Source organism: Eptatretus burgeri, chromosome 8 (assembly GCF_056783735.1).
Source record: "Eptatretus burgeri isolate ZD-2024b chromosome 8, Ebu_testis_v1, whole genome shotgun sequence".
Taxonomy (NCBI): domain Eukaryota; kingdom Metazoa; phylum Chordata; class Myxini; order Myxiniformes; family Myxinidae; genus Eptatretus; species Eptatretus burgeri.
The window spans coordinates 74937613-74964646 of record NC_140968.1 but is presented as its reverse complement, the minus strand read 5'-3'; the positions used below and the strand labels follow the sequence as shown (position 1 = coordinate 74964646).

The window sequence follows — 27034 nt, the reverse complement described above, 5'->3', positions numbered from 1 at the left end:
ATCGGTAAAGAGGTTTTTATAAAATAAAATAAAAACAGTTTTAACCACCAACTTCTCTGAGGTATTCAAAACTTCTGCAGGATCACCCAATCAAAATCGGCTTTGAATGTTTCTGAGGAAATTTGACAACATTGCTTTAAAAACTACTTTTCCATTGTGGAGTTTGAGATTTGTTGTGGAGCTGTTTTTTTTTTCACAATGATTACTTTTGTTGCTATTATCATCAAAGATTTGCACAACAGGGTGTTCCGGATGAAACACCATGATTTTACACATTTATTGCTGACGCACTATTAAAAAGAAAATATTTCATTCATAAATGTATAAAATCATGGAGTTTCATTGGGGATACCCTGCATTTTCCCTCTTTCCCAAATCTCACTCTTTGTCATGCCCTTTAAATCCATTCTCTCAATGCCCAATGCTCGCAACAATCGTCAACATAGCCTTTTGCCAACTTTAACTCATTCTCTTGCACTTCTGTCATCATTTTCTTCCTGCCATCCTGATTTACCACCAGGATCACAAATCTCATTTTAATTACAGCACGCAAAATCCTCCTAACTGCCTCGATCACAATCACCACCACCACCTTCAAACTGCTGTCTGAGGTTTGTGATCAAGAGAAATCTCTATGTAGCTGAACTTGGAGCTCAAATTAGAACTCTGGCAGTTCAGTTTTAGCCACCAACATTGTTATATACCCAACCTGTCCACCAAATGAGAACTCTGTCAGTTGAATTAAAACAGACATCAGATTTGGTACAAATGTCCGAGCTGTCCCGTTGGGTTTTAGGAGCAATGACCAAGTGCAGTACACCCAGCAGTCCCCATCCATGGAAGGTCATTTGGCTTTGATTCCAATCAGAGTCACTACTAAAATGATGATGATGATGACAAGAAACAGGATACACAACATTTTCCGGTTCTTCTTCTGATAGTTCTCAGCCTGATTGAGGGCAAAAGAAGGGGGGAGAAGGGGTGGCAGAATTTTTTTTTTTTTAAAGTCACATTGATTCAAATGCCATTCCACTTCAATACTTCAATGTATATGTATGTGCATGTATCAAGATAAGACCCCATTACTGCAGTTGGTACAAGGAAGTAAATGCCACAACAGCCATTGCTGTGTGCATCCTGACCAACAGGAAATGCTCACCACACAATAATCTGTCTGTGGTACACAAAACACTTCTGGGAGTGACCAGGAACAATTCAAATGTAAAAGGTTCTTGTAGCAAAATTGTTGCATAGGTTCCACCAATACGGCACTTCCAAAATGACACATGAATGCTAAATGAGGACGTGTGTGTGTGTGTGTGTGTGTGTGTGTGTGTGTGTGTGTGTGTGTGTGTGTGTGTTTTTCCAGCAGATTCAGTTCCACAATCTTTTTTTTCTCTCCAAGGAGCATTTGTGTTTCGTGGGGTGGAGGGAAGGGGAGGACAGACAGACAGCATTAACCGATTGTTGCGGATCCGGGGTTCGAGGCTTGCAATGAGGGGAAGCACTAGAGTCCCTCCTGAATGCCTGGACATGAGGCCACCAAGCACAGCTAACTCCACATGCCGGTGGGGTGCTAAGCAACCACGAACGCCAATTGGAACTGCCAATCGTGGCAGGGTTACACAACTTCGTGTTACGGTTTCTGGTGGATTGACCACACCAAGCGAGTTTAATGTCCTCGATGCATACTTGCATTAACTTACCGTATCGGGTGTAGCTGAGCGGAGCTGCCAAGTACGCACCGGCTAACAACTGCCAATCGGTGGGGTAAAACCTCCTGACTACACGACATGCGGACCACGCTGGACCAATGGAGGAAAAGACAGGACCAGCTGGGTACATTCACAAAAAAAGCAATTTATTTATAAAGCGAGGGTGAGGAAAGGCATGTGGAACAATAAAACGTTTTAATACAAAGCAATATGTAAAGCAGGGGACAGAAAGGATTTGTGAGGTGCAGCAAAAGAAATGCAAGTACAGTATATACAAAAAAAGGACAGTGCAGAGCTAATCTGATATTATGCCTGTACAATCTTATGCTGACATAAGCAGGTGCCATCAGACACACACCCGAGGAAATTAGAATAGCAAGAAAGATGGAGACACCTCGAGGTGATTGCAACCTCTAGAATGCCTCCTTGCTCGGCCGGCGGATCAGTGCAAATGCAGTTGCTTAGGTGTGGGAAAGAGGAAGGAAAACCGGGGATGTCCACGGCATGTGATTGGAGGTGTGCACTGATTGGCAGATGAGGCGGAGAGGAAGGTGTAAAGATGTCGGACAATTGGGGGGGGGTCAGAAATGAAGCAAAGAACGCGTGAGGAGAATAGATTTTATGTGAGTGTAGGAAAATCTGGAAGTGCAATTATTAATTAGTGTAAAATTGGACTTTGTCCGGCAGCTGACTCTCGATGAGCTCGGCTCAGCAACAAATGGTGATGTACAAATTGAGCCAGATGAAAAAAAGGTGGGACCAGACAGAGAGAAAACAGTACATTTATAACGCTCCTGCAAGGGTGAAGCCCGGGAGGTGGACTAGGTGAGCCATGAGCGTATCCTCATGCTGCCATTGGCGTGCGGATGTTCACCTCAGCTTTGGACGCACCCAGGCGAGGATTCGGCTCCGGAAATGCCCACCAGTTGCTCTGCACCTCGCCACGTGAAGAAGCTCTGAGATTTAACATGGAGCGAGGTACCTGATCGTGTGCCCCGTCCGCGAATGCATCTTCTCCTTCCCGCTGGTCCCGAAAGGTGGTGGTGGTCATCAGTGGCAGTGGTGAGCTTTGGCGTGGTGGTTGAAACATCATGGTTGTGGCGTTCGTAGCATTGAGTTATGGATGGAGGGGGTTGTGGAATTTTCATCTACACTGTTATTCTTTGCAGAATCATTTTGATGAGACGGTATGAATTGTAATTAACGCTCCGCTTCACCACACCTCTGCCTTCCCTTCCCCCACTCTCGTTACTCTCCCTCCCTCCTCGCTCCCTACCCCTCACACTATTCCTGTCAGCGAAGCAACAGGTGGCATTTGCTAGTGTGTGTGTGTGTGTGTGTGTGTGTGTGTGTGTGTGTGTGTGTGTGTGTGTGTGTGTGTGTGTGTGTGTGTATGTATATATGTGTTGTTCGTCTTTCGGCTGCTCCCGTTTGGGGTCGCCACAGCGGATCATCCATTATGATCCGCATACTGATTTGGCATAGGTTTTACGCCGGATGCCCTTCCTGACGCAACCCGAGTCACCTCTTATGACACAGGGATAAGGATTGGGTTTTGCCATGATTCCGGGCTGCCCTACACCCTCTCATAGCGTGGCCCAGTGCAGAGCTCCCGTCCTCAAATGATCCTCCAACCCAAGCCTCCGAGTAGCCGGATTACAGGCACACGCCACTACATACATATATATATATATATATATATATATATATATATATATATATATATATATATATATATATATATATATATATATATATATATATATATATATATATTGAAGGGCCCATCTATGACAGGCACTAAAGTAATGTTCTTCTCAAACTGCTCATGCAACCATGTTATGTGATCGTTGCATTATTTAACTAGTTTCAAATTAAATTATGTTGTGTGCACATACATCTTTCCAATTTAATTGCAGCTTTAGTTTCTCATCGCATGCTGGGCTTGTGTGCACACCACACAATTAATTATGTCCATCATTTTATGTTTGGGCATCATTATTTAATGGTGCGTGAGAAACAACAAAAGGCTCATAATGCAAGGTAATTGTACACACTGATGCAAACGATGACTCGCAAACAAAAACCGTGATTGGTCGAAATGAAGTCCCATGATAACGAAATCGGAACACAATAGGTTGCCCGCGATTGGTCAAAACCCATGATATTTAAATGTTTAATGTGTATAGATAGTCATTGTGACTAGACTCAAAGTGGAACAATTGTACTTACTTTCTGCAGTTGTTTGATTCCCTCTTGCGTTTTCACACAGGTCTGCTCCATGTTGAAATCTATTCTGTCCAACACCGTACCCTGGGAAAGATATTGGCCAAAGGTCACATAAGGACGCAGGTGGAGGCCATTCAGCCCATAATACCTGAGCCACATCAACACTGAACCACGAAATACACCACGAGAATATAAACATGAGATCAAAATAAGAAAAATGCAAAATGTATTTATTTATTTATCAAGTGTTTTTTTTGGAATTTTTTTCCTTTCCAGGGGAGGGGGCTTGGGCATAGACGTCATGGATTAAAAAAAAAAACATCAACAATCACACAACACCCCTTAACAAGACCCCCCCACAAACACTCCGTATACGTGAATATAATCACCCAATGCTCAAGCTACAGAAAAGTCCTGCCAACATCCCTATACCCCTCTATCTCCAATACTTCCAGGTACCTATCTAATTCTAATTTAAACATATCTGCTGTTTCTGCTGCCACTATCTTTACAGGGAGGCCATTCGATGCATTATCTACTCTTTGAGTAAAAGTCCCCTGCCTTACCATCTTAACTCTCCTCTTCTTCACTCTCAAGCTATGGCCCCTGGTCCTATCACTGTGTATTCTGTTGAATACTTTTTCTGCACTTATGTCGATACTTTCATTACCTTAAACATCTCCATCATATCTCCTCGTACCCACCTCCTTTCTCGTGTATGCAACCATGTTATGTAATCCGTATGCAACCCTGCCTCCTTCAGCCACTCCTCATAGTTGAGTCTCGCTAGGCCCAAAGTTAATCTAGTAGCCCTGCGCTGAACCCTCTCGATGGCATCTATGTCCTTCCTAAGTTGTGGTGACCAAAGCTGTACACAATATTCTAAATGTGGCCCTCACTAAATTCCTGTACAATGTTAACACCACCTCTTGATTTATAAATGATTCCCCTCCGAATACAACCTAAAACCCGATTTGCTTTACCTATAACTGCCTGACATTGTGCTGCCTGCTTACCTCCTGTATCTATTACCAACCCCAGGTCCTTCTCCTGTGTGACATGCTCCAAAATTACCCCTTATATCCTGTAATCTCTGTTTTCATTACCGGTATTCTTCCCAATCCCCAACACCTTACACTTGCTCAGGTTAAATGACATCTGCCAATCTTTTCACCTAATCTATGCAAGTATCAATACTTTCCTGAATCTGATCACCATCCCTTCCTCTGCTATCTACACTTTACTTCCAAGTTTGCACAAGTACAACCATGTAAAAGCAAGGTGTGGCATCTTTTCAAAACCATTTAGCCGATTACTCCATTGTTTCAGCATTCCCCTGCTCCCTGCAAAGTGAGAGCCCTATGCTCCCATAATCAAGATGACCACCTTTTAGCACAATGGGCAGCTCAGCAGTTAAAGTGTTGTGTTTTAATTAGCCAGTTTGGATTATATCCCTGAGGCTGTATTGGTCAATCCTGTTATCCTAAGAATAAGATTGGATGTAAACATTGTTTTACAAAACAACCAACAAAGCTTTTTGGACAAATCATCCCCTTTGAGGGAAAAACAATTTCAGCACCATTTTGTCATGGCTGAGACCCAGATATTGACATTATATCTCTTTCATATTACATCAAGACTCAAATTTTTACTCGGTTGTCAATAATAATGACACTGATCTGTTTATGCAAATCAATTCCAAATGTGCAATGAGTAAATAAGCAAGGATTCTGAAGAAAACAATGCATTGTTATAAAATGCTCTGATGCATAAAACTGCACATGGCTCTACTGTGTATGTGTGTATGTGTGTATGTGTGTATGTGTGTATGTGTGTATGTGTGTATGTGTGTATGTGTGTATGTGTGTATGTGTGTATGTGTGTATGTGTGTATGTGTGTATGTGTGTATGTGTGTATGTGTGTATGTGTGTATGTGTGTATGTGTGTATGTGTGTATGTGTGTGTGTGTGTGTGTGTGTGTGTGTGTGTGTGTGTGTGTGTGTGTGTGTGTGTGTGTGTGTGTGTGTGTGTGTGTGTGTGTGTGTGTGTGTGTGTGTGTGTGTGTGTGTACAGATGTTTGGTACTAGAGAACTTTAATATGGAAACAAACACGACATAATAGTGACCGAAGCTTTTCGTGCTGCACTCTTCAGGGTAAAAATCGCAGCAAGTGAAGGAGGAAGTGAAGACGCGTGCTTTATACGCAGGTCTCAATAAGGGAGATGCTGATTGGTTCAACCGTAATGACGTCATGATTAATCCGAATGCCCATTGGTCGGCTCATCATCTTCATCTCGAGCTCCCATTGGCTGGAGCAGAGTTCGTCGATGATTGACATTTGCAACTGCATCCTGGAGAGAGGGGGATGGGTTTCCCCGAAGGTCCATTCACCATTTGTTACCGTACTTCCCTTGATCTTTCTATGCTGAAAGAGACACAGAGATCGTACAAATTCCTTTTGATGACATAATATTGGATCGGTGGTAAGGATGAAGGTTGTTTCAAACATACGTAAATGAAATGAGCTCCGACCTTGGCTCGATATCCTGAACATATCTGCATTGTACTGGTCTGCACAGATAGGGTTGGCAACCAGGTGCTGTGTTTGTACGATATGTGTGTCTTTTAGCATGGAAAGATCAAGGGAAGTACAGTAACAAATGGTTAATGGACCTTTGGGGAAACCCATCCCCCCTTTCTCCAGGATGCAGTTGCAAATGTCAATCATCGACGAACTCTGCTCCAGCCAATGAGAGCTCAAGTGAAGATGATGAGCCGACCAATGGGCATTCGGATTAACCGTGACGTCATTACGGTTAAACCAATCAGCGTCTACCTTATCGAGACCTGCGTATAAAGCACATCCCTTCACTTGCTGCGATTTTTACCCTGAAGAGTGCAGCACGAAAAGCTTCAGTCACTATTATGTCGTGTTTGTTTGTATCCATACATGTACAGCTCTGGAAAAAAAATAAGAGACCACTCCAAAAAAAATTTCAATCAGCATCTCTACATGTCTGGCAGCCATTCCATTCCAGTGTCTGTTGAATTCCAACACAGGCACACCTCATTCTACTTCGTGAGGTACTGATTCGGTGATCACCTGAACCGAATCTTATTTAACAAGGAAAAGTATAAAAACCACTGCTGTGGTCATCACTATCCTCTTGCAATAGGACCAGCTGGATGGCAAAAACAGTGCTAGTAGTACCTCAAAAGTAATTGGAATCAAAAAAATAACGATTGACCATGTCAAAAGAGTTGAAAAGAAAAGTTTTGAGTGAGAAAAAGAAGAGTTCAATTCTGGCTTCACTGGCAGAGGGATACAGTGAGCGTCACGTTGCTTCCATCCTTAAAATTTCAAAGACGGCGGTTCATAAGAACAAGGTCAAGCAGCAGACATTGGGGACAACAAAGCTACAGACTTGGCAGACGGCAAAAACAACTTTCCACTGACCGGGATGACCGCCAACTCATTCGAATGTCACTCAACAACCGGAGGATGACATCAAGTGACCTACAAAAAGAATGGCAAACGGCAGCTGGGGTGAAGTGCACGGCGAGGATGGTTCGAAACGGGCTCCTAGGGGCAGGGCTGAAGTCGTGCAAAGCTAGTAAAAAGCCCTTCATCAATGAGAAGCAAAGAAGAGCCAGGCTGAGGTTTGCAAAAGACCACAAGGATTGGACCGTAGAGGACTGGTGTAAGGTCATCTTCACTGATGAGTCCAATTTTCAGCTTTGCCCAACACCTGGTCGTCTAATGGTTCGACGGAAACCTGGAGAGGCCTACAAGCCACAGTGTCTCGCACCCACTGTGAAATTTGGTGGAGGATCGGTGATGATCTGGGGGTGCTTCAGCAAGGCTGGAATTGGGAAGATTTGTCTTTGTGAAGGACTCATGAATCAAGCCACATACAAGGTTGTCCTGGAAGAACACTTGCTATCTTCTGCTCTGCCAATGTTCCCCAACTGTGAGGATTCGTTTTTCCAGCAGGACAATGCTCCATGCCACACAGCCAGGCCAATCAAGGTGTGGATGGAGGACCATCAGATCAAGATCCTGTCATGGCCAGCCCAATCTCCAGACCTGAGCCCCATTGAAAACCTCTGGAATGTGATCAAGAGGAAGATGGATGGTCACAAGCCATCAAACAAAGCCGAGCTGCTTGAATATTTGCGCTTGGAGTGGCAAAAATTCACCCAACAGCAATGTGAAAGGCTGGTGGAGAGCATGCCAAGATGCATGAAAGCTGTGATTGAAAATCAGGGTTATTCCACAAAATATTGATTTCTGAACTCTTCCTAAGTTAAAACATTAGTATTGTGTTGTTTAAAAATACCCCCAAGAGGGAGTGCAGGTCATCTCTGCCAGAGGTCGAAAGTAACTCTGTGCCAGACTGGAATAGGGGCAGTTCATAAAGTACGTACGCTCTACTTCCGGGTTTCAAAACCACCCACCCCCCTCTGTATGCAGGCTAGTGACCACCGACCCAACCCCTCATAACATCGCGAATCGCTTGCAAAGCCAGCAGTTCCTTATGAACCGATGTTTGTAAGTCATGACAATGCAGTCCCTAGCGGTGTAATTTACCTTTTTCTTTTAATATCACAGCATGTCATTTTTGAAAATAAAAGTACAAATTGACATTCCAGACAATGTTAATGTCATAAATGAAAGTAAGTGTGCATACAAACTTGTGTTCCATTGTTTTATTTAAATCTGACAAAAGCTTCAAATGTAATATTTGTCTCGGAGAGTTCCGGTTCTTAATTTTTTAATACTATTTTTTTGTATGTATGTACTTTATGAATGGCCCATACGGGGAATCAGAACGAAGTTTGAAGGGCTATAAAATCGGAACGAGAGCAAATTTCAAAAAAAAAATGGCTCGAGTTGTTCTAGATAATAGTCCATAGTATCTGAATCACTAATAACATTTGATCTCTCTTGATAAATGAGGGAGGAGATACGATTTGAAATCGACGATTTTCGCAACTTTGACAGCCTCGTGACGTTGACCTTGACCTTGGAAGTTATATGGTTGTGCATGTCTCGTCGACCGCTATCCATTCCACTATTGGTTATTTGTCTCCACTCGGTTTGATTGTGGACGGACGGACGTACAGACGGACGGACAGACTTCGAGACTGGGGTTATTTGGTCATCTCCACTGAGATGATAGCGATGACCTAAAAATGAATATGAACTTGTTTTGTTTGTATTATTTGAGGTCTGAAAACACTGAATCTTTGTTGTTATTTTGACCAGTTGTCATTTTCTGCAAATAAATGCTCTAAATGACAATATTTTTTTCGGAATTTGGGAGAAATGTTGAGTAGTTTATGGAATAAAACAAAAATGTTCATTTTACTCAAACACACACCTATAAATAGTAAAACCAGAAAAACTGATAATTTTGCAGTGGTCTCAATTTTTTCCAGAGCTGCATATATGTGTGTGTGTGTGTGTGTGTGTGTGTGTGTGTGTGTGTGTGTGTGTGTGTGTGTGTGTGTGTGTGTGTGTGTGTGTGTGTGTGTGTGTGTGTGTGTGTGTGTGTGTGTGTGTGTATATATATATATATATATATATATATATATATATATATATTGTTACGGTTGTGGAAATTCGCATTACACCATAAAGGGTCCTCAGGTGAGATATATCGGTAAATTCATGTGTAGTTAGCCCAAACCCGTTGTATAGAGGGAATATATGTGATCCATTCGGGCTGTGACGCTTCAGTTAGCCGTTTTTCTTTGGCTATTGTTAATTTGGTGCAAGAACAACAACGAACATCGCCACAACATCTTCGCCACTCGCCATTCAACGAGCACCGTGCGGTCACGATCTCCGCGGGACGGATGGGAGGGGCGGAGTGGCAGCGGCGGCCGGGGTGCGAAGGGGCATCTCCCGCCCGAATCTTTCTTTCCTCGTCGTACGGCGCCGTGGGGAAGAAAACCAACTATGCCTGTGGGATTCTCCCTTCTGCTTTTCCCGCGCTTTGGCATGGGGGAGGTGCGATTTGGGTCAGAGGTCAAAGGTGAAAAAAGGTCGGGGCCTGATTTTGGGGGAATAATTCCCTGGCCCCGAGCCAAGACTGACTTTCCTCGCCCCCGCACGGCGCGGGGAGGGGGGAGCGAGAGGGCACGCCCCTTTTTGGGAAGCTTCCAGAAGGGAGGTGGAGCCAGAAATTGGGCGGGGCAAAGGGTGGGGCAAAGGGCGGGGCCCCGCACGACAAAAGGGGGCTTCTTGTCGGGTTCTTGTTCCAGTCGGGTTCTTGTTCGGATGGGCTCGTCTTGTCGTCGTTTGGCCTTGCTCCTTTGATCCTCGCGCGAGCCCTGGGACCCCCGGGAGCGAGCGTGGAAAATAGTGCCGAACAAACCCCGTTCGTTTCCCCAAAACCCCGTCCGTACTGTCGAGCGGACCACACGAGCGACGCGCGGCATGAGCTCGCGGACCACGCCGGAGGGGCCCGGAGTTGCGGTCGCAAAGGAAAGACTCGACACGCTTAGGGAAGTCGCACTTCCATTTTCTTTTGGGGTTTGGTGTAAATGTGTGTGTGTGGCACCAGTCTGGTCAAGTAGAACTGTTTAAGTGTCCCTGTGTAATAATTATATTCGGTTGTAGCTCTGCATTGTGTCCTTGCTTTTATATGTGCATTACTGTATGGCTGTATATAGGTGCTTGTGTGTGCGAAATAAAAGTGTGCTTGTCCAATTGTTCCCCGTTTCGCTGCGTCCTTTCCTTTGTTGAATCTCCATCTTGCATCACGTAAGGGATTAATAGTGGGTTTTACAACACCCGGTAATTAATCGGAACCATCAAGGCCGACGATAACTCCGCTCATTTATCCCTGTAATACGCAACGAACCGCTTAAGCGGTTCATGTCCGGAGTCGGCCTGTGGCGTGGTCCCATCCCTTGGCAGATTACCTGTGCGAGTACCATAGGTATATAGACTTTCGGTGATTTACCCTATCTCGCGCGGGTGGACTGCGGACTGGGTGGTGGTGGGGTTAAACCCCCACCGTGACTGGTTTCTGGCGGTAGTCCCAGGAGGGTCACGACTGAATTGTCTGTTTCGGTGGGCGAAGCGGCCGCCATTTGAGTTACGTGGCCGATCGCACGCCAGGCGGGCCAGAATTCGCAACAATATATGTGTGTGTATATATATATATATATATATATATATATATATATATATATATATATATATATATATATATATATATATATATATATATATATATATATATATATATATATATATAGATAGATAGCTCACTACTTAATATGCAGGTAGTCTCAAAACAAGTATGGAACCTTACTTGGTGAACAACTCTAGACAAAAGGGATTTGACTTTTCTCTTTTCTGCAGAGAGAGTCTGGAGTTTCTGGACCACTTCCAAATTATTTTAAAAATAAATTCTATTGAGCCTCTTCCATATTCTCAAACAAGATTTTAAAATATGCGCAACCCGACTGTAATACTGTAATTACCTGCTCTACAATCATATCAGCCAGATCTCGAAAGATCTCGTTCAGTTCGTATATGGACTGCACCACCTGTCGGATCTCTCGTTCCCTCTCTGTCACTAGTAGAGAATTTTGTTCCACCATCAACAACTGCTGCTCAGAAAAACACTGCGAAACACAGGTACAGGCATTTTAGCAGAAATATTCGGTCAACCTCCCACAAATTGCAACAAAAGCAAACTCAACAGATTTTGATTCCTGGATATGTCCTCAGTGACAGAAAAAAAGTCCGAAGGGATCCTCCGGGGGGGGGGGGGGGGGGAGTCCTGAAATCATGGAAATCCAATATGGCCGCCACCTGGCTTCGGAGAAAATGAGAAAATTGTAAAGATTGATATTTTAATATGTAAATACAGTATATGTTTTTCTGCATTCTAATTGTTTCTATTTATGGTCAGTATATGGATATACAAGAATAATTATAAAAAAGTGAAATGTATTGAGGGTAAAATAAAAAAATTATAGCTTTTTTGTCCAAAAATGTCAATTTTTTTGTCCCGAAAAAAATATTTACCTGATACTGATTTTGGCTCCTGGACAAAAAAAGAAACGTTGAAGACACAAGATGAAATCAAGTCTATGGCAAGACAATATAATTATGTAAATCATTGAAACATGACAAAATTCATAATTCCACTCGGGGCAATCGTATCTGCCTGATGAAGGTTTCGAAATGAAAATGAAAATTCGCATTAAACTCAGAAACTAGATCCATTATAAACTTACTATACATGTTGAGAAAAATCAAGCGTATTAAAGTTAGAACTCGACAATGTCGTCATCATCCTCATCATTGTCACATGGAGTGTTTGTGCAGCCAGAGCCCCTGCAGTTTCCACAAGCTGGAGTGCACTCAATGTTGTGCTTCTTGCATGTGCATCTCATGGTGCTACATTCAGCCTGGCAGTTGCACCTAATGACACGTTACATCTTTTCAGGAGCTGGAGCTATTGATGTCTGAAGTGGTACAAAACCCTCGTCACACTTCTGGCAACCCCAGTCTGTGGAAGAAGTATGCAAGTCTGACGTCTTGAAATGAATCAAAGACCACCTTCAGAAGCATGCCAAGTCTGCAAAGATATCTTCTAGAACTTCAGCGCTCTGAGTTCAGTATATGGACATGCTCGACATTGTACACAAATACATCCGGGCAGAGCGCACTGGGAACTGGGCACTACATCTTCAGGCCATCCAGGAAATGCTGCCTTACCTGGCAGCCTCGGGCCACAACCTGCATGCCAAATCTGCGAGGGTGTATCTGCAGCAGATGTCCAACCTCAAAACTCAACATCCCAATGTCCAACAACGTTTTGATGAGGGGTTCCATGTGGTTCGACGAAGTGATCGCCTTTGGGCAGGTCTTTCATCTGACCTGATCATCGAACAAGTTCTGATGAGAAGTTTGAAGACCAGCGGGGGGCTCACACGAGGGCGAGGAATGACAGAGCAACAACGGCTGGTATGGCTACTATCAATGCCTGCCTGTGCAGAAATAAACCAGGCAATGCAGGAGCTCACAGGTGTGAACTACAACACTGGAGAGCAGAAGAAGGACGTGACCAAGGCAAGACAATCTCGTGACTGGAAGGACACACTATCAGCTCTTTAGTATTTACAGGAACGAAATCCGTTCAGTAGTGATCCACATCTGAGGAACATTGCCACTGGAGTTCATGCACACCCCACCGTCAACGTCGATACAGCACATGCTGTAGGAGCCAAAATATTGAAATCTATGGATGGGAAAACACCTGCCGAGTACACATTTAAGAGGAAAGACCAAGTTGTCACCCTCGGCATGAAGTCATCTGTCAAGATTGATGGAGAGCAAGTCCAGGTTGACCCACAACTCCTCTTCCAGAGACTGATCACTGTTGCACAGACAGCAGAAGAACTGGAGTCGGCATTCAAATATGAACTGTGCAGCTATCCACCAGCTCTCTTTGATTCCTCTCTTCAGCTCCGAGAAGCACACAAGCCAGTCTTTGCTGATGCCATCTGGGATCTTCTTGGATCCGATGTCCCAGACGATATCCCCAATGATGGGCAACAGTATGTTTTGGATGGCGGGGCACTTGTTCAACGCATTCCATGGTCTCGTGGATCTACATACAGAGACATATGCCACCAGTACACTGATTATGTAACGAAGAAGTACGGAGATGCCATAGTTGTGTTTGATGTTTATGAGAGTACCAACACGAAGGACATGACACACCAGAGACGGTATAAAGGGAATGCTGGCATTACTGTGACATTTACAGCTGACATGCGTCTCACAATGAAGAAGGAACAGTTTCTTGCCAAGAGGCAGAATAAACAGCGATTCATTTTTATGTTGAGTGAAGAGCTTCAGAAGAAGAACTGTGAGACACACCATGCCTCAGGGGATCTCCTGATTGTACTGAAGGCCGTGCAGTCTGCTACTGTCACCAACACTGTGTTAGTTGGTGATGACACAGACCTCCTCGTCCTCCTATGCTACCATGCAAGCTTAGAATCCCATGACCTCTTCTTTTGTCCCGAGCCAAAGAAGAACACGAAGAAGCCTCGCATCTGGAACATCAAGGCTACAAAGAAAATGATTGGTACAGACATATGCAAGCACATACTGTTTCTACATGCAGTTCTTGGGTGCGACACGACATCTCGTCTTCATGGGATTGGAAAGGGAGCTTCCATCAAAAAGTTCAAAGCAAACAACACATTCCGTGACGAGGCCAAGGTTTTTGATACATATCCACCTTCCGTATGTAATGTGGCAGATGCAGGACAAAAACATTGGTGATAATCTACAACGGAAAGTCAACTGACACCCTGGACACCCTCCGGTATCAGCGGAACTGGGACAAGGTGGCTTGGAGCTCCTCTCACGTGCAACCACAGACGTTACCACCAACATCAGAAGCAGCAAAGTATCACAGCCTGCGCGTGTATCTGCAAGTCCAAGAATGGAAGGGATGTGCAGATGAACTTCTTCCGACAGACAGGGGTTGGCAGAAGTGTGACGAGGGTTTTGTGCCACTTCAGAGATCAATAGCTCCAACTCTTGAAAAGATGTTACGTGTCATTAGGTGCAACTGCCATGCTGAATGTAGCACCATGAGATGCACATGCAAGAAGCACAACATTGAGTGCACTCCAGCTTGTGGAAACTGCAGGGGCTCTGGCTGCACAAACACTCCATGTGACAATGATGAGGATGATGACGACATTGTCGAGTTCTAACTTTAATACGCTTGATTTTTCTCAACATGTATAGTAAGTTTATAATGGATCTAGTTTCTGAGTTTAATGCGAATTTTCATTTTCATTTTGAAACCTTCGTCAGGTAGATACGATTGCCCTGAGTGGAATTGTGAATTTTGTCATGTTTCAATGATTTACATAATTATATTGTATTGCCATAGACTTGATTACACCTTGTGTCTTCAACGTTTCTTTTTTTGTCCAGGAGCCAAAATCAGTATCAGGTAAATATTTTTTTGGGGGACAAAAAAAATTGACATTTTTGGACAAAAAAGCTATAATTTTTTATTTTACCCTCAATACATTTCACTTTTTTATAATTACTCTTGTATATCAATATACTGACCATAACTAGAAACAATTACAATTCAGAAAAACATATTTACACATTAAAATATCAATCTTTACAATTTTCTCATTTTCCCCGAAGCCGGGTGGCGGCCATATTGGATTTCCATGATTTCAGGACTTTCCCCCTGGAGGATCCCTTAGGACTTTTTTCTGTCACTGAGGACATATCCAGGAATCAAAATCTGTTGAGTTTGCTTTTGTTGCAATTTGTGGGAGGTCATCCAACATTTTGACTGTACTAACAAGCACATGTACATATAATAGTGAACCAATGCAATGATACAACAAAAAGATTGTTTATAAAAATAAAAACACAAAAAGTTACCAACAGTGAGGCTGGGAATGAGTAAGAATAGATTATACAAGATCAAGGAAATGATGTCGCTGGCATTACTGATCGATGGTAATGCGATGTCAGTGAAACAAATAGGAGAATGATTCTTAAGAGAACAAGAGCACAATATGGTACAAACTGCATGTCATGGTTAAATGTGTACAAATTGTGTGTACAGTTAAAAAAACAAAAACGATGAGTGTGTGCGATGAACAATGGACAGGGTGACCAGTCTCTGCTGTCATAGAAGATTCATGTCTGTGTTGACTGTCCTTTTCAAAACTGTTCCTACCATTCATACACATTTTTCAGTGGCATACAGTTCATACCATATTGCAAATTCCTTCTTCTATGAAGGCCACGGTTTGACACCTTTACGAAGCAAACAACTGATGACTCCGAGCTGCTCTGAAATGGTGCACTCTTGTGGTGGGGCAGCCATCTTCATAGTATGATTAGTAGTGCCACATGCAGGAAAGTCAAGGTACTAAGTGGTCAACAAATGACTCACACTTACCTCGACAAAAGAAAAAAAGAAAGAGATAAGGAAACACCAATGTAAAGTCACTTAATAGGGCGTTGTGCCACCACGTGCGGTCAATTTGGCATGTATGCATCGTGGCATGGATGATGGAGTCCACCAGCATCTGGAATTCTGCAGGAGAGATGCGGCACCATTCTTCCACAAGAAAGGCAATCAACTCACACCTGCGTGATGGAGGTGGAAAACACCGTCTCAGACATCGTTCCAGAATATCTGAATAAATGCCCGATTGTGTTCAAATCTGGTGACTGAGAAGGCCATGATATATGGATAACATCAGTGTCATGCTCATCAAACCATTGGGCGACCACACGTGCTCTGCAGATTGGGGTATTGAGATCCTGGAAGACCCCTCCCGGCAGGAAAGAAATGCTGAAACAAGGGGTGAAGATGATTACTCAGTACCATTAAGTAGCGATTGGAATTGACCTTGCCTTCTAAGGGAATGACTGCACCCAAACCCTGCCAGGAAAATGTGCCCATAATATTACAGAACTACCAGTACCCTTCACTGTTGGAACCAAGCACTCAAGGTTGTAGAGTTCTTTTGGTTGGTGCCATACGTGCACTCGGCTGGTTGTCGAGAACATAGTGAAGGACGATTCATCTGACCATATCACATTTCTCCACTGCTCGGTAGTCCATTGTCGATGCTCTTTGCGCCACTGGACTCACAAACGTGCATTGCCAGGTGTGATAAGCGGTTTGTGCACTGAAACCCAACTATGGTGTCCCGCTCTATGGAGTTCTCGGTGGACCGTTTTTGATGAATTTACAGACAATTGCCCCAGTTTGAAATTTATGGTCAATTGATCTGCATTTGCTCATTTGCTTTGCCTTGCACTTTAAATTAATGCACGGATATCACGATCGAGGAAGCACTTCCGCCAACTGTTGCCCTTTGCTGATGATGTCTTTCCCTCGGAGTTCCATGCCAACACCTTAGACACCATTGCTTGTGAAACATCAGGAAGTTGAGCTGTCACTGAAGCTCCTGCCAAACGTGCCCCAACAATGACCCCTCTTTCAGTCACTGGGGTCTCCTCTTGCAGGATACTAGACATAATTATAGGCAACCAGGCCTGTGCAGCATTTGTATACATGACCCAAAGCGTAATGGGATATTATTTGTCAATTAACACATGGGCCACACCTATGTGGAAGCCACTGCTTTGAATATATTTGGTATCCCTCATTTACTTACTTGGTATCACAAGGTGCCCAGCTGATGATCCAGGCAGTTGGGAAATGAGTAAATTGCTTATAACCTCAAGTAAAAGCTTTTGTAAGTACGTATCAGTACATAATATATCTGTGTGTGTGTGTGTGTGTGTGTGTGTGTGTGTGTGTGTCTATGTGTGTGTGTGTGTGTTTTCACCTTATCATACAAATCGTCAAGCTCTGCCTGTTCCAGGAGGCCACCCATCTCAAAAAAGCCCTCTGATCGTTCTTCCCTGCTCTTCATTCCTTGCAAATGAATAGGAGAGAAAAGGTGAGGGTATAGAGAGCATGCAGGCGTTGAGATAAATGTGAGGAGTTGTGGTACAAAGCATTTAAGTTAAGGATAAAATAACAGGAAAACAACCAAATCAAAGTCGTATTAACCAAGGAAGGGCAACTGTAAAAGGACACAAGACCTGTGTGTATTTCTCACTGTGCAGATACGTGGACTGCGCATGGCGGAAGGTGATGGATAGTTCTTGCAAGCTCTGTGCCAAAGAGCTCACCACATTGGCAAGCACTTGATCATTCATGCCACGCCCACCTCCCTGCCTCTGCAGGCCCTGGACAGCACGCTGGCACCGGTGGAACATCTGGGCAATGAGCAGAAAAACGAAAAGAATAAAAACAAGAATTGTGGAGAGTACAGACAGTCAAGTAAAGAGTAGAAAAAAATGGGAAGTGCACGAGCTTGAAAGTTCTAATGGCAGCACAAGGATGTTGCAAAAATAATTGATCCACCTGAGTGATCTCCTGTGTGCTGATCTCAATGGTGTGCTCCTCAGTACTGACATCGTCCAGCGTAGGTCGATTCAGGTGTTTGTCGTGCAGAACAGCCAGTTCCCTTAGCTTGCTCTTTATTCGTATCACGTCAAAATGGACCTTGTCAAATGTTGGATAAAAAGTCGAAATTATCTTTAAATACAATGGAAGATGGCAGAAAGACTGCAATGTTAATGACTACATCGGAGAAAGGTTGTGATGGGGAACAAAAGCAGGTGGAATCTGAATGTTGATTGGATGAAGGATGGAGGGAGGGAGCTCACCTCATCCATGGAATCAATCCAGTCAGGTGGTACACATTTGATTGTACCAATGGCTGCCTCTGCATCACTGCCAATTCCTGGCACCAATGCCATGCGATCATTAGCGATCTTCAGTCAAACAGAAAAATAGGGATTGTCAATGTCATCAAAAACCTTTTGGTTTTTGCCCGAGTGCTTAATAGCAGTCAATTTTGTTTTTGCAGGCTCATCAGAACATTTGCTTCAGCCCTGCAATAAATATCTAATGCAATATTTTCTTAAAAAGAAAAAATAATAATTCAGCTGTCAACATTATTGCAAAGAAAGTGCTCACCAGAAAGTCTGATAAATTGAGGTTAGTTAATGTATGGCAGTGGTCTGTGCCGAGCGAGGGTGCTGTGCGCGGGGAACGCTCCACGCAGAGCGAGAATGAAGTGCATGAGTATTGAGGTTGCTGTGTGTGATGAAGAATCTGTGTGCAAGCCTGTTCCAGGTAGTAAGAATGATGTCATAAAAGGAACCCAAAACTTCACATACCTCATCCAGCTCCTGTAGTCATACAAGGTGGTATGCGGAAGGGGGAGGGAAAAGGGAGAAAGGGAGAAAGGGAGAGAGAGAGAGAGAAAGAAAGAAAGAAAGAAAGAAAGAAAGAAAGAAAGAAAGAAAGAAAGAAAGAGAGAAAGAAAGAAAGAGAGAAAGAAAGAAAGAGAGAAAGAAAGAAAGAAAGAAAGAAAGAAAGAAAGAAAGAAAGAAAGAAAGAAAGAAAGAGAAAGAGAAAGAGAAAGAGAAAGAGAAAGAGAAAGAGAGAGAGAGAGAGAGAGAGAGAGAGAGAGAGAGAGAGAATAAAATAACACGTGTTAATCACAATGTACTATCAGTGAACCTCAACAATCAGCAACACCACAATCACAACAATTACCTTCATTGAACACTCATAATAAAAATACTTAATGTAGAAAAACTAATATTGTATATGGAAGAAAGTAATTGGTTCTCATGGTTTGTAAAATTTTGCATCGTTCTATTTGCTTGGCTTTGCTTCATCTTCAAAAGAACAGTAACTTTCAGGGTAATACTCCCTTGAAAGTACTGTACGTTACATCTGCAATTTCATGGACTTCAATAAATCAGAGTAGTGTTTTTAAAGCACTCTTCAGCTTCCATGATCTTTTCACTTCATTCTTGAGGTCTTGATATTTGATCGTTTTCTTGATTTTTGTGTTATTTAGACCAAAATCACTAGGTACTGAAACCTCAATTAGCAAAGGCTCATTTTCCTTTTTGTACCTGAGTACTATGTCCGGTCGCAGTACTTTGTTTTCTCTGTTCACGCTGGATGGGAACATCAGGTCGTATGTAAGCATTATTTCCTCGTTTTTCCATGAGTTTTGTGGAATTGAGATGTTTAATTTTTTTTTCAGATGTGCCAGTGGATTACACTACATACCTTGTTGTGTCTTTGTGTGTACAGCTGTTCTGACACGAGTTTTTTTTACATCCCGATAGGAGGTGACTCGTGCTTTCTGATTCTACCATGAAAAATCTACACTGTCTGATTGGCTCAGTCCTGCCATTTTTTAAGCCATTCTTGTGGTGTCCTTGGTCTTGGGCATTTATAATGATTCATTCTCTGTCCCAAATGAGCTGACCTCTTCTTAGTCATTCCGGTTATCCTTCTTTGTCTCTCCCCAATCTGTCCAACTCGTTTTTTTGGTTTTTTTCCCCTGCTCTTTTGTCTTTCTCCCAGTTGTCAGTCTATATATCTGTTGGTATTTCGTCTTGTACTTTTGTCTTTTTTGCAATCATTGGAGCTGTATTTATTGCCGTTTTGGTTTTGTACATGACATCTTCTATTCGCACATGTTTTTGGAAGTTTTTTTTTTTGCAAGGTGAGTGAGAGATAGCTTTTCTGGTTTGTTGTTTTTATGCTTGTATACAAACTCTATTCTGTAATCTGTTGAATGTTTCACATTCTCTGATAATCCTACAGTCGTCGCTCTGTGCACTTGACCGAGTTCCATTAGGCCACCACCTCCTTTCCTCGGCAGGTACATTCTCGGGATGCACTGATTTTTTTTCAAACATCATGTTTCCTTGTGAGGAGTTTCCTGATTTCCGTTTGTAGCCAGTTTACAATTCCACAGCTGTATTGGAACACTGGTACTGCGAGTTGGTTTATGGATTTGATTTTCTTCCTTGGGGAGGAATATGTTTTCAGGATCATCCTCGTTCTACGCATGGTTATTCTTTGGTTCTTGTTTAGCGCACTTTTTGATGGACTTATTTGGCTATCCTCTTCTACTCCGAGGTATTTCTAACATGCTTCTTTGTCTAGCTCCTGGATTACTGTATGTAGGTCGATTTTTATGTCATGTGTGTGCATGTGTCAGCTGCACTATGAGCTTTAGATCCTATTAAAAAGAGGAGAGAGAGAGAAAAAAAAGAGAACAGAAGTGGAGGTGAGAAGACTCCTCTCCTTAACCTTCCAAAATTGAGGCTTTGTTGGATGAACATGTTTGACTGGTGGGGTTAGGGTTGAGCAGAGGGTTTTTTGTTTTAGGAATTGGAGAAACTGCTGTGTACAAAAGGTACAAAAGGGTTTTTTAAATTTCATATTAGGAAGGGTGCAAAAGGGCTAGGTGTACATGACTGGATGAGAGGCGTTGAAGACCGATGCCAGCAACCTTTGTGTGATGAAAGAGTCACATACTCTGTGCCTCAGTCTCGTGATGGGGAAATAAATATCATTGATGTTCAGAGCATTGTTCTCTGCAGTGACCTCGCTCATGTAAAGGGTGGGGGGGGGGGGGGATGAAAAAACAAATAATAAGGTGGAGTGCCCCAAGGCTGTGTTTTAGTTCCAGTCCTATTCCAAATCTTCATCAATGATGTGACTTTTTGGAAAATTATCTTGTTGCGTATGGCAGCTTGGCTGTCAGGTAGCTATCATTTTGTCAGGGTGCGACTATGCCGCTGATGCTGTGCCCCAATACCAGTACACCGGTACTCATTTCGCCAATCTCGGAAGGATGACAGGCTGAGTCAACCCCACCTGGTGTTAAATTCAGCGGCTAACAGGGCTCAAACTCAGGACTGAAAGATCCCAAGCCAGCCACCCTGACCACCAAGTCAACAGCAGGAGATTTTATCTCTGTTGATGACCACCCTCCGCCATAGCATCCCTCATTCTTCAGATCGGCTGGCAGCAGCCTTTTCCCTCTCTTCAGTCTGACAAAATCACAGGCTGGTCCAACACTTGGAATGTCTTTCAATCCTGACAAATCTCACACTCTCACCATGTCTCCCCGAAAAGACTGTTTGGCGAACCCTCCCATCAACTTCCTTAACAAACCTTTTCAAGAAGTTCAGTCACTCACACTTTTGGGTCTCGCCATCAGCCATGATGATCTTTCTTGAGCAAACCACTATATCTAGGTTGGCCTGCCAAGCCGCATGGCCATCCTCCTGTGTGCAAAATCTTTCCTTGGTACTTGTCCACTTACAAGGCCTTTATCCACAGCTTCATGGAGTACTGCTCTCCCCATTGGGCTGGGACCCCCACCACCTCACACCTTGCTCAACTTGACACCATGGAAACAAAGGCATTCAACATCATTGGTATCTCCCACAATGAAGCTGAGTCTCTGGGCCTATTATTTTCACACTGCAGACAAATTAGTTGGTAGTCTCTCTCTTACTCCGACAGGCTACTTTTTGGTCTTGCAATCTCTACCCTTGAAATCACATCATTTTGTCCAGGGCTTAAGGACAGCTGTTCACTACCATCTCCAGACATCCTCCATCTACAACCATGATGTTTTCTACCTCCGTTAACCCACCCCTTTCCAGGTTTCTAGGTTAGTGGGTACCCTCACCCACACCCTCCACTCGCCTTTTGTGTTTTTTTGGTTTTGTTACATTTCTGCATTTGTGCCCGTGTCCAGATTGTTCACCCCCTGGTGTCCTGCTCCACCTCCCCATACTGTCATTCTTCCCCATGTCCTTTCTTCTTCCAAGTCTCCCTCTATTTTGACCCACTATCCCCCACCCTCCTCTCACCACATTTTCAGTGTCGAGCTCCTCCACGAGCCTCGACTAAAAAACAAGCTGAATACCATGAATGATCGCGAGGTCAAATAAAAGCTGATTACTAAATGATGTTGATAATACTTACATAACAAGATGGCGACTATGCACGACCCCCACCCCTTGCGAGTCATGACGTCGATTTCTTCGATAAAATAAATGTAGATACAAATTCCTGTCAGCTTAACGACACAATGTAAGGTGACATTGCAGTTAAAGATGACAGAAACACAAATCTATCCACATCTTAACGAAGACATGTCATTTGTGCGTGACTGTTTAAACGGTGAAGACGGACTGACCACGTGCCTGGGTGTGGCCTAACTCTGTGATTGACAGGAGCTCTGATTGGTTACTGATCTCGTTGATGATCTGGCGACCAATCACAGCAATGCCGTAAATGTGAAGAGGATGAGGAGGAGAAAACAATTTGAAAACCCCTCCGATTGACAGAGTCAAACGTCGAGGTAAAAAAATAAAAAGAAACTTAACTGGGTTTTATCTGTTGTACCTTCTCCAAGACAAACGTAAATTGACATTTAATGGCATGAATTTTATAAGCTTACAGAAGATTCAGTGGTATTCACAACAGAAACCATTTGTATGCGTGTGTATGTGTGTGTATGTGTGTGTATGTGTGTGTATGTGTGTGTGTATGTGTGTGTATGTGTATATATATATATATATATATATATATATATATATATATATATATATATATATATATATATATATATATATATATATATATATATATATATATATATATATATATATTGTTACGGATCTGGAAACCATAAGCATTCAACATACAGATGTCCCAAAAGTCAGTTATGTCGTTTAGTATGTGTGTAGTCAGATCCCCTTCCTTTTGTCTGGTGGGATAATCAAAGGCGTGCGTTGTGATTTCTTTTAGTGAGGTAATTACATCTAACAACCAACCCATCCCTCGTCACGATCCACCGCCAACCGGCTGCCTTCTCGCACCCTGACGTGCCAAGGCGGGATCTCGCGGTTCCAGTTTCTCGGCTTCCACAAATGTTGTAACTCTTTCACGACGACCTTTGCAACATTGATACTGTTGCTTGACAAGTATGAACCCGCGTGGAAGAGTGGGTGGGGTTTCCCGGCAGGGGCCGAAACCCCGCCCAGAAAGGGCGAACCCATCGGAACCTGTCCAATCAGGGCGGGGAGTGACGTCTGTTCGAGCGAGCCTCGCCCCATTGAGGGAGGTCCATAAATTCCCGAGTACTCTCTGAGGCAGGGGGTTGTTATGAAGGTTGTTCTGAGGTTTTTGACAGGGTTGTGGTGGTTGAGAGTCGAGTGAGGAAGAAGGGTCTTGGAGGAAGTTCTCCACGGGTTTCTGACAAGGTTTTGGATAGGGCTCTGAGGGTTGTTGTTGAGCGTGCAGTTCTTTTGAAGCGGAGGGTTGAGCAGAAGGTCGTGAAGGCGGCGAACATCTCCCTGCTGGCCCTCTTCAAGGAAAGGAAAGAGCGACCCTGACCTCTCTCCGTGGACCCCGCTATTCACTACCCGAGCTCCGCCACGAACCACGAGTCCCACACATGCGACTGGGGACCAAACCAATGACCATTGTCAGGTGCTACCCCACGGAGCACCCCCTTCCTCCGAGTCAGGTACCCAGCTGGACTCTGACCCCCAACTCGTCTTTGTCCTTGGCTGCGAGGGTCCAATAAAGAACTCTGGGTTTGTTTTCATTTGTGTGTGTCTGCATGTGGTCCCGTCTTATAAGTAGAAACTGATTGTTTGTTTTTGATCATTATAAATATTACTTGCATATCTGCGTTAAGTCTTCCCTGTCTTTTTATTGTAAAAATGTCTCCAGTTTGTTTCCGTCCTTTCTTGAATTGGTCCAACATGGTTCGGATCTGAGTTTAGGCAGGGTTTTATCCCTGGTAATCTGACAATTGTAGCGGGGACGTCCTGGGCAGGCCCGCTCGACTGCATCCGAGCCGTAAAGGTGGGTGGCAGAGTGGTAGTCAGTAGGTGTAATTTTACCACTGCCGGTAGAGTGAATCCGGTTTGGCCAGGCATTCCAAGGGCGTGGATCCCCGGTAGCCGAGACCGCGTGGTTACTTAGGTACATTGGATCTAGACAAAATAACCCGATGCCATGCGGTCGAGATATTGGCGTTCCACGGTCGGTTAAATGACATGCTGTCTCGCGGAGTGATCCGAGCGACGGCCTACAATTCCGGGAAATTTGGTGGGAGACGATGCAACCTCCCCCTCCGAGTGGTCGTTCTCGCCACCGACCCCTGGCCCGCAACAATATGTATATTTATATAATGGTCACTGCTGGTCTGGATAACTGCAGTCCAATTCAGTGAGTTGCTAAGCGACCACGATAGACCCTTGTCCTTGGAACTTCCATCTGCAGCCCACGTCCAGAGCAGTGATACCACACCGATTGAAGTTCCCAGTTCGAGCGAGTATTGTGCTGGTAGGCAGTCACGATAGATCTTATATTTGGCTGAGTGTAACAAGTCATGTGATCACGGTCTTATCTACGTGCCAATCGCTACATGAATCAGATTCTCTCTTAACCACCATCGTGATGGAAGCAGGATGAGTCAGGAGACTGAATCAATTCAACACGTACTGTATATTTAAAAGGAAATGCACAAATTTACAAGCAAGAAATATAATTTCCTGGACCCTCATGCCAACGTCATGTTCGGATATGTACACGTAACTTATTGATCTCTGGGGATTGCATTAGTCCGACAAAGAGATGGAGACAGTTGGGGTGAACAAAGGTCAGAACCGTGTGTAATCAGTGTAATTTTTGGGTGTGTAATCCTGGGATCCCTTGGAGTAAAAAAGGCATAAATATAATAACAGGACCCCCTTGACGGCTCCAGTAGGGAGCGGGTGCTTCGAGTCGATCTAATACAAACGCAACACATTAATACTGCGACACGCTTAAAGAAATAGATACTTGAGAAATAACTATCATTATACTGAAGATTCATTCTTTAACCCCTAAGAAGCATCACCGCAACAATCCGATATCGTCGTCGTCGTCAATATGAATGATCATGACTCGACAACGAGACATGTTCTACATTCACACGAAGTAATCCGGGTCGATCGATGAACAAGCAAGTCATTCGGCTGAACTTTAACAACTGTAACAATTCATTTTAAAACACATTACATTAAATTCCACATTTGGCCCTTATAGTCTCATGTTTCGTGGAATTATAATGGCTTTTAGTATGCAGCCTGCGGCTGCCAGTTGCATCATTTTCTGGGGGGGGAGGAGGGGGGGAGGCACGGCTGTGCCGCTGAGGGCTGATGCAGTGCCCCCGTGGGCTGATGCAGTGCCCCCGTGGGCTGATGCAGTGCCCCTGTTACCAGTAAGCCGGTCGTCATTTTTGCCAAACCTCGGAAAGCGAACATTTTCCCTGAAATACAAGTTAGACGAACACAAAAGCCATAAATAAGACATCTTTGTGACGTAATTTGGTGCAATGACCGGGCTCACAATCGCACCAGTCAGGCCGACTTGGTGCCAAATCACGTGGTGACCAATCACACCAGTCAGGCCGACTTGGTGCCAAATCACGTGGTGACCAATCACACCAGTCAGGCCGACTTGGTGCCAAATCACGTGGTGACCAATCACACCAGTCAGGCCGACTTGGTGCCAAATCACGTGGTGACCAATCACACCAGTCAGGCTGACTTGGTGCCAAATCACGTGGACCAATCACACCAGTCAGGCCGACTTGGTGCCAAATCACGTGGTGACCAATCACACCAGTCAGGCCGACTTGGTGCCACATCACGTGGTGACCAATCACACCAGTCAGGCCGACTTGGTGCCAAATCACGTGGTGACCAATCACACCAGTCAGGCCGACTTGGTGCCAAATCACGTGGTGACCAATCACACCAGTCACAAGTACTTAATGCCCGTAACGTGATCTCGACGACCTGTTCGTGAAGCAGGAGACGTCTGTGCGCCGCGTTGTTCCGCAGCAGCACGAACACCTCAGTCAAGCTGCGGCTTGCCATCTGCGCAGCGATAAGCGCGGACCTTTACCTTTACCTTTACCTCGCCCTGGCCTATCCTTCCCGATCTCGATCTCGATCTCTCGTTAGACTTAAGCTTTCTCAGCAAACTCTGGATGTTGAGTTTGTCGATAAAGCCTTTCCTGTCCCTCGTTTTAACGCATTTATTGCTATACGATACTCGTGGAGCCACTGAAAACCCACAACACTTCCGGACACAACACCTGCCACCGGCACCTTTGGTAAAGGCTTCACAAAGTGTCAACAAATTAATTGTTACGTTAGCTTTACTTACGTTTATATTATTATTATTTTTTTAATATTTCTCGCATGAGGCGAGCAACTCAGAAAATCCAAATAGTTGATTTAATTGAGCATAACTTTTTAGACGGTGTATTACCAAGAGCATTGTTCACTATGACCGGATCAAATTAATTTTCGTTTCGCAAAACCGGACTTTGTTCGCACAACAATTAATTATGAGGACTATGAAGTATTTTATATATATATATATATATATAAATATAAATATATAATACTTCATAGTCCTCATAATTAATTGTATAACATATATATATATATATATATATATATATATATATATATATATATATATATATATATATATATATATGTCTGCATGATAATTAATTATAAATGACGATCCGATAATTAAATACGTCACTTCCTGTCACGAAGGTT

At 43.7% G+C, this 27034-nt stretch overlaps 1 protein-coding gene across 2 annotated transcripts; it reads right to left on the bottom strand.

Annotated features, from left to right (window-relative positions):
* STX16 (syntaxin 16) lies at window positions 1–26577 on the bottom strand. 2 transcript variants are annotated; one of them, XM_085892640.1, is made up of 9 exons: window positions 26255–26577; window positions 18743–18754; window positions 18227–18334; window positions 17922–18062; window positions 17614–17773; window positions 17338–17426; window positions 11446–11589; window positions 3948–4028; window positions 1–949 (listed from the first exon to the last, which is right to left on the bottom strand). In XM_085892640.1, exons 1-9 carry the CDS (start codon window positions 26333–26335, stop codon window positions 845–847), a joined length of 921 nt encoding a protein of 306 aa, XP_085748766.1. In that variant the 5' UTR covers window positions 26336–26577; the 3' UTR covers window positions 1–844. The 2 variants fall into 2 exon arrangements, with proteins under 2 accessions (XP_085748766.1, XP_085748767.1); XM_085892641.1 differs by lacking the exons at window positions 18743–18754; window positions 26255–26577 and adding an exon at window positions 18540–18564.
* Window positions 26578–27034: the final 457 nt, after the last annotated feature.